Source organism: Trichechus manatus, unplaced genomic scaffold (assembly GCF_000243295.1).
Source record: "Trichechus manatus latirostris isolate Lorelei unplaced genomic scaffold, TriManLat1.0 scaffold00014, whole genome shotgun sequence".
Taxonomy (NCBI): Eukaryota; Metazoa; Chordata; class Mammalia; order Sirenia; family Trichechidae; genus Trichechus; species Trichechus manatus.
Window position 1 is genome coordinate 11,632 of NW_004443950.1, and position 8,571 is coordinate 20,202.

Here is an 8,571-nt window from a genome sequence, read left to right on the forward strand (position 1 = left end):
ATATATATATATAAGCTGACTGTCAAAGGCCAAAATGCATTAATTTTTTAGATAGAGCACTCCCTTATAATGCTGCAGTTGAAATCTTTCTTGAAAACTGAGGATGATCATTGCTATTGGTAGTTAGGCTGTCTCGAATAAGCAACCACAATTCCCTGCCCTCTAGGGCAACGCCAGGCAGGTTCCCACACCTTTGCATGAGCTGGAGGCTGGTGGACGGTGAAGGTCATCAGCTCTCTGGAGCCTTAGGCTTGTGTCAGGGAATAGAGGGCAACTATTTTCTGAGATTGTGGTCTAAAGAACAAACAGGACCCTAAAAAAGTTAGATGAGTTTGTAGCTACTTGGAACATTATCCCAGCTACAAATGCCTTGGAGTCTCTTTTCACTTTAATTCAATGAAGAGAAATCACTATCCATTGTTTTGGAAGATAACATTTATAACGACTAGTCCTAAAGAATAACTTTGTTTTATTATCATGATCTGTGAAAAGAAACAAGGTAGACAGTACAAGGAAGGGCACAGGCAGTGCCCTGTTTTAAGTCCCAAATTTCTTCTTTTTGATGGGCGGTGGGAGCTGAGCGATGATGTCATCCAGGGGCCGCTCTACTGCCACCAGTGTTCTTTCATCCAAAAGTTCCATGAACAGGAGAGGCTGCAGGTCAGAGAGATGACAATGATTCTATCAGGAGTTCCGCAGGCTCCACAGGTAATCCTGACTAGACTAACTTGGCCTAAAAGGTGTTCTGCCTAGTTTGATGCTGGAGTTATCTAAACCTCTGACAATCTCTCCTGACCTAGCACTCAAAATGTTTGGAAAGGTTGGGAGGTTTTAACTGATTTGAGTTCATTCATAAAAGACTTCAATGGGATTTTTCATGTTTTTCTGGACAGAAAATCTATGATTCTCTAATTTCTTAGGAATCAATGCTAACCGAGGGCTTTGGTGCCCAAATTCTTCACAACTGGCAAGTGACAAATGCATCAAGAAGCTAATTACACTGGAATTATTTACACAGACACTCCCGCCTTTTAAAAATAATTATTGCAACCCCTGGAAAGATGTTCCAGGACCCCAAATAGCTGTAGTACCCTAAGTTTAATGGATATTTGGTTTTCATACAGTGAAAGCCTAGCCCAGAAAAGGAAAAGTCATAATAAATTCAATGACTTCCGTTTTTGTTTGAAATTTATCTTGTGGAAGATTCTCTAACCAGAATTCAAATTTAAAAGTCAGCTTTAACAGAAACAAAGACCCTAACTGAACTCCATCATTTCTCACTACCTAGGTATTTCATTTTGGCCAAGTATGATGTGCCTGCCTCTATATACTAAGACAAGAACAATGAAATACAGACTTAAGTACCAGATATCCTCAGAAAAGTCACTTATCTCCCCAAAACCAGGTTCTCTGCATGTAAAGCAAAGGCGTTATTGTTTTCCTATTGTGAAGCTTATTACATTTTTGTAACACCACAAGTAACTAACTCTCCAGAACGCAAGAGAACATGTCTTACCTTATATTTCTTAGAAATTTTGAAGGCATGGGCTGTACGCCTCCTTATGACATCTGATTCATTCGTGAGAGAAAGTGGATTGTACAGTAAGGTCTTGTCATTTGGAAGAGGCTAAAAAAGACAAAAATACTCTTCAAATCATTATTTTAATGGGCTTCTATGGGCCAAAGACTATAGAGATTTTTTAGGCAAACCCCATTTTCCAATCATCATATTATACTCACTACCTCCAAAAATCTCCTTACTTCAGGAAGAGAAGTGTAGCCCCTCTTCCAGCCACACCATACAGGGTGGGAGTGTGAGGCAAAAGAGAGTTTGGCACTCCATGCCAGCAAGACCAAAGGGTCCAGCTGGGGCCCCTGACCAGTCTCATCAGTAACACTATGTCAGAAAGGAACAAATTGGCATGTGCGGGAACTCAGCCCACACAGGCTCTGCGCTTTCTAGTCTCTCTCCCACTCAGACTGCAGACTGGCCAAGTGACTAAAGTTCTCCTCAGGCGAAGCCTCAACACAAACCACTCCGACTAATGTCACTGACACCCCAAGAGATAGCCTCTTGCCAAGCAAATGATATTTCATCTCTGACTTCCTTGAGAAGTAGCTCTGCCCAGAATGAGGAAGTGATGGACTTATCACCAACACTTGGGAAAAATGATCTAGGCTGACTTACAAAGAGGCAAGTGAGTGGGACGTGCCCTTCCTGTAATGCTCATCCCGCAGAAGGCAGTTGCCAACCAGTTTTGCTTCCCACACCCAGAGGACACAGGGCCCATGAAATGTGTTCCAGTGACACATCACCTTTAGAGCCATCTGCTGCTCTCCCCTGTTTCAACCACCCCCTCCTCCACAGAGATACCAAAACCTCATGTGCTGGTTGTAATATAAGCTCAAAGCACACTGTGGGCATGACCACAGCTCACGATGCTCCTAGGAAAAAAAAGTGTCTGCCCAGAAAAGACATGTAAATTTGGGGCGAATCAAAGCAGCAGCTGGCAAAGAGGCTGGAATCTAAAATTGAAGAAAACGCTCACATCCCACCTAAATCACAGCCCTGAAGAATGGAATTTTCCTCGCTGGGTATTTTTTCAAGACATTAAGACCAACTCCTCAAGCATGCAGATAGTGTTTCAGTATATTCAATTAAGGGGCATAAGTGGTAAAAACCTCAGTGAGAATCTCCTTTAATGAAATCTCATTATTCAGTCACCCCAGGGCAGGAGTGCAAAGTTGAAAGTGACTTAGCCAAATTAATGGTATTCCCCCCAGAAGGTCGCTGACCCAATCACTTTCCCAATTAAGTTTATGTGCTCATAGGCAAAGTAGAGAAATAGTCAAGCCAGCAAAAATCAGTAAACAAATGTCTGCCCCTTCCCTGAAAGCCTCATGAATGTGGGAATGAAAATGAGGAAATACATAAAACAGAAGCTCCTCTCCTCCACAGAATATACTAGGAACCTTTATTCTGATTCTCTTTCCTCTATCTTATTATTCTTATTGCTTTTAGAACTTAAAGACTCCTAAATAGAGGAGATTTGGTGAGATATGGATAGGTGGCAGTGGTAAAGGACTCACCAACGACTTGTCGATGATGCAGAACATGTAGGCATCATGCAGAAGGATGTGCATTGGTCTCTTGGGATGAAAACTGATATGGGTGATGGGAGTATCCCTTTGGAGCCAAAGGTGATGAAATCCCTGCTTCTGGATGGCCCGGCTCCACTCTGTATACTGTTTGTCTGGGATGCTGTACTCAAATACCTGGAGAAGAATATGATACAGAAGAAACACAGGATAGTACCCAGAAAGAAGAGAAGGGTATCCCCTCATCTGTAACCAGAAAATATCTATACAAACCGTATCTGCATCATATTCAGTCTTATGCTTTCCCATCACTTTTTAATAAAAAAAATTAAAAAGGTAAATACAGAAAAATAAAATTTTCAAACATAAAAAGGCTTACAGAGAAAAGTCACCCTCCAATCTTGATCCCTCCCTTCCTCAAGACAAGAACAGCTTTCTATTTGTTGTTTAAATCTTTTCAGAGACATTTTATGCACACAGTACACACCATTCTGTACCTTGTATTTTTTTTTAATTAAGTATCATATCATGGAGATTGACCCCTATCACCATATATAAACTAACCATGCCCCTTTTAAAGAAAACAATAATTCACTCACTTTATGGATACACCATGATTTACTTATCTAGTCTCTTTAATAACATTTAGGTTATTCCCATTGTTGGGCTACTACAAACAAGGCTGCAATGAATTATCTCTATACATACGTCTTTTTGCACAACTGCGAAGATATCTGCAGAAAGAATTCTTAGAATTGGAACTTTTGAATCAAAGTCTGTGGACGTTCAATTTTTTAAGACATTTCCAAAATGTCCCCCAAAGAGGTTATACTAATTTATGCAACATATGAGAGAGCTGGTTCACTGTGCCCTCTTTGATCTTTGCTACTCCAACAAGTAAAAAAATTTCCAACAAGTTTTAATAACAGAGGCACTTAAGGGACCAAATGCCAGTAAAAGGTGTCAGGTGGACATGATCAATATGTGTGACAAAGGCAAGGATCTGGCTTCAATGACCTCTCTCAGTCTTTAGTCAAGGACACAAATCCATGAAACTGAAATGAGAGATTCTGTTTTTTGATAGAGTGTATGTGTATGCTATTGAGTGTAAAAACTGTTACTCAAAGTAGTACATACCTACTATCTTGCCCAGCAGTTTAATTAAATGTGCTTCCCAGATCACATTTAATCCTCCCAACAGCTCAGTAGGTAGATATTATCATCCCCAATTTATAGATGGGGATATACAAATGTCTATAATTTCATAATGTGTTCTGTAGATGAGGGTATTTTAAACATCTCCTTACAATTAGTTAACTTAGTATGGAAAAAGCATTAGATTACAGGCCTTAGTTTTGGCTGAGATTAGGTACCTGACCCTTCAAACCTTTTCACTATGGCCTGATTTCCTCATCTGCAAAAGTAAAGTTGAATGATATAATCTTTTAGTCACTTTCAACTCTCAAAATATGATTTCATCTCATATCCAGCTTGACACCTAAGCCCATACCATCTCTAGTCTAAAACAATCAGTATCATGCAAAAATTCCTCCACCCTCCTATGCCTCAGTGCTTCATCATTCAAACTGCATCCCATAAAGCCAAAGCATACTGCTGCTGCCTGTGTCAAGCCCAGGCTGTACCTGGCAGCTTTACTTCACACAAGAGAAAACTACCTTTATACCCTCTATCATCTTCAAAGAAAAGCACTTCCAAAATTGTCATGATCTGAGCTTCCAGGTTACTATCTGGTACAAAGGAATTAGAAAGCGCTGGAACCTCTCTTACCTGCTGGTCGGAATGAGCAATGACAAGGTTGTTGGTATTCGGGGCGATGCCCAGAGCAGTCACAGGGAAATTGTAAGCAGGCACTGTGCAGTGAGGCTGGGAACATATAACAGATCTGAGATCTAACTCTATATGGCACTTTCCCACAAGAGAGACAGGATGGTCTAGGTCAGTTATTTTTCAGTAATTTTCCTTGGAACTCAAAGTGTTCTGAGAGAAATCTCACAAACTTTAGGCATTTTCCCAAACAATAAACTTTCATTTCATTTTTCAAAAAATGCATGTTTAACTGCTTAGAAAATTGATAGCATTTAAAGAGAAAAGCTTTCCCTGCAATTATTTCTACATCCTTACGAATCGCTTATAAAAAAGTCACTGAGAGAGAGGCGGGGCCAAGATGGCAGACACCAAGATGTCAGACACTTCCGGTGGTCCCTCTTATAACAAAGACCCAAAAAAACAAGTGAATCGGTTATACATGACAATCTAGGAGCCGTGAATATCAAAGGCAAAGTTCAGGAGTCAGACTGAGCCACAGGAGGAGAGAGAGACAGTTCAGAGGCAGTGAGGAGTTGCCAGACCTGACACTGTGGAAGCCAGCGCCCTGCGGGCTGGATCAGCTGCCATGTGCACTTGGGGCACGTTCTCCACATCAGGAGAGACCAAGCAGCAGAGAGTCTGCTCAGGCCTCCAGAGCCAGTGAAAAGTAGCACTCAATCAGCAAAAGATAAGTACATCCGTTTAACCTACTGCACGGATTAAAAAACACAATGGAAGGAACTTCCCTCCCATTTACCGGGTCCCTCCCCAGCTTCAGTGCTGCCTCCTCCCCTGGGCTCCCCTGGGCCAGAAGTAGGACCCATCAGGCGCCCTGAGCCACTTCCCGGCCTTGGAGAGGAAACAAATTAATAAACAAGAAAAAATAATCTGCTAGCTCCCCTAAGCCAGGAACTCAGGGCAGGCACAACTCCTTTGCCTAGGCACAGGCATAAGGGGTCCATGGACTCTGAATGCCTTTCACCCCTGCATACACCTGTGTGGGCCCATTTCAACAGCATAGTCCCTCATTAGCACAGTACAACAGGGTATATACTCAAAGCCTAACTTCACTGTATTAACTATATGGTGGAGTGGGAGGTTTGTGACATATGATACCGCTCTGCCCATTAAGTAGCATCCTCACCTACCCAAATCAGGGGCCTGATGACTGGTGGCTCCACCTACGCCACCTAGCCACCTGCAACAGTGCTCCAAGAGTAAGTGGTTCCCCAAGTCCTTACAGCCAACAGCAAAACCTACCCACCTATGCCCTCTAAGGAACAGGAATATGCCTTCTGCCCAGACACTCAGGGGCAGCCATCAGCCCCCTGCCTTGCTCAGCACGTGACCCCCTACTGCAACCAGATATCTGTGGCTACTCCAATCACCCATATCCGTTTAAGACTACAGATGAGAGCCTGCACCACACACTTGGTGACAAATACCTGGACACCTGAGCTAAATCCATACAAGCAAAGTAAACGGACTCCTGGGCTCACATACCTAGTACCAGATCTAGCCACCTGGTGACAGGACACTAGAGCTTCAAAGGTGCCAATAACCAAACTACCTGACATGAGCAGACTATCTGGGCATATCAAAACAAAACCAGAAGCTAGGACAGGGTAAGCAAACATAAAATAAATATAACTTATTGATGGCTCAGAGACAACACTCAATATCAAATCACATAAAAAGGCAGACCATGATGGCTTCAGCAAGCTCCAAAAACAAAGAATCAAGAAATTTTCCGGAGGAAGAGAACTTCCTGGAATTACCAGAGGTAGAATACAAAAGATTTATAGAACTCTTCAAAAAATCAGGAAGGAGACCAGGCAAAATGCTGAACAAGCCAAGGAACACAGAGACAAAGGAACAGAGGAACTTAAGAAGATTAGAGAAGAGTACAATGAAAACTTTAACAGGCTGCAAGAATCCATAGAGAGACAGCAAACAAAAATCCAGAAGATTAACAATAAAAGTTTAGAATTAGACAACTCAACAAAAGTCACAGGAGCAGAACTGAGGCAATGGAAGTCAGAATTAGTGAGACTGAAGATAAAGCACTTGACACCAACTCACTGGAGGAAAAATCAAATAAAGGAATTTTAAAGGATGAAGAAACCCTAAGAATTATGTTGGACTCTATCAACAGGAATAACCTATGAGTGACTGGAGTACCAGAACAGGAGTGATAACAGAAAATACAGAGAGAATTGAAGATTTGTTAGCAGAAAAATTCCCTGATACAGTGAAGGATGAGAAGATTATCTATCTAAGATGCTCATCAAACCCCACACAAGGTAGATCCTGAAAGAAAGTCACCAAGACATATTATAATCAAACATGCCAAAACTAAAGATAAAGAGAGAATTTGAAGAGCGGTTAGGGATAAACAAAAAGTCATCTACAAAGGAGAGTCAGTAAGATTAACCTCATACTACTCAGCAGAAATCATGCAGGCAAGAAGGCAATGGGATGGCATATGTAAAGCCTCAGAGGAAAAAAAACTGCCAGCCAAGAATTCTATATCCATCAAAACTGTCTCCGAAATATGACGGCAAAATTAGAGCATTTTCAGATGAAGAGAAGTTTAGGGAAATTGTAAAAACCAAAGCAAAATTACAAGAAATACTAACCAGAGTTCTCCGGTTAGAAAATCAGTAACATCAGATAAGAACCCAAGACTAGAACACAGGACAGAGCAACCAGATATCAAATCAGATAGGGAAGTCACAAAAACAAATAAAAGCTAAAACGTTGAAAATTGGGACAGACGTCAATACGTAAAAGATGACAACATTAAAACAAAAAAGAGGGACTAAAAAAATGTAGTCAGAGGGCTTTCATATGAAGAGGAAGTCAAAGCAATATAAAGAAATAAAAAACTGGTATAAACTTAGAAAAATATTAAGGTAACCACAAACGAAACTAACAATCCTACACGTCAAAAAACAAGAAAAACGGAAAGACTCGGCAAACACAAAACCAACAACAACGAAAAAGATAATAAGAAAATACATTAAGAAAAACGACTCAGCACAGAAAATTAAGAGGAATAAAGAAACTGTCAACACACAAAAACATACAGCAATATGACAGCACTAAACGCATACCTATCAATAATTACGCTGAATGTAAACAGACTAAATGCACCAATAAAGAGACAGAGAGTAGCATAATAGATTAAAAAACACGATCTGTCTATATGCTGCCTACAACAGACATACCTTAGACTTAAAGACAAAAACAAACTAAAACTCAAAGGATGGAAAAAAATATATCAAGCAAACAACAATCAAAAAAGAAAAGGACCCCCCCCCAGACACCCTCTAGCTCAGAGGTGAAGTCACTCCCAAGGTTCACCATTCAACCAGGGATTGGACAACCCCATAAAACAAAACAGGACTAATGAGGCACAGCAGTCCAGGGACAAGCACTAGAAGGCAGGAGGGGACAGGAAAGCTGGGGATAGGGAACCCAAGGTTGAGAGGGGACAGTGTTAACATGTCGCAGGGTTGTTAACCATTGTCATAAGACAATATGTGTACTAACTGTTTAACGAGAAACTATTTGTGCTGTAAGCCTTCATCTAAGGTCCAAAAAAAAAAGAATTATCTATGTGAGATCAAATTGACAACAGCA

General features: G+C 41.0%; 1 protein-coding gene across 2 annotated transcripts in view; it reads right to left on the reverse strand.

The window, feature by feature from the left end:
• Window positions 1–439: 439 nt before the first annotated feature.
• UTP4 (UTP4 small subunit processome component) overlaps window positions 440–8,571 on the reverse strand; it is a 43,595-nt gene continuing 35,463 nt past the window's right edge. Inside the window, exons 14-17 of one of the 2 annotated variants that reach the window (XM_004371444.2) lie at window positions 4,888–4,983; window positions 3,091–3,276; window positions 1,517–1,627; window positions 440–654 (exon numbers count right to left, since the gene is read on the reverse strand). In XM_004371444.2, coding sequence (XP_004371501.1) covers window positions 538–654; window positions 1,517–1,627; window positions 3,091–3,276; window positions 4,888–4,983 — 510 coding nt within the window. In that variant the 3' untranslated portion in view covers window positions 440–537. The remainder of the gene's footprint in view (window positions 655–1,516; window positions 1,628–3,090; window positions 3,277–4,887; window positions 4,984–8,571) is intronic. The other variant, XM_023726788.1, reaches the window with a different exon arrangement.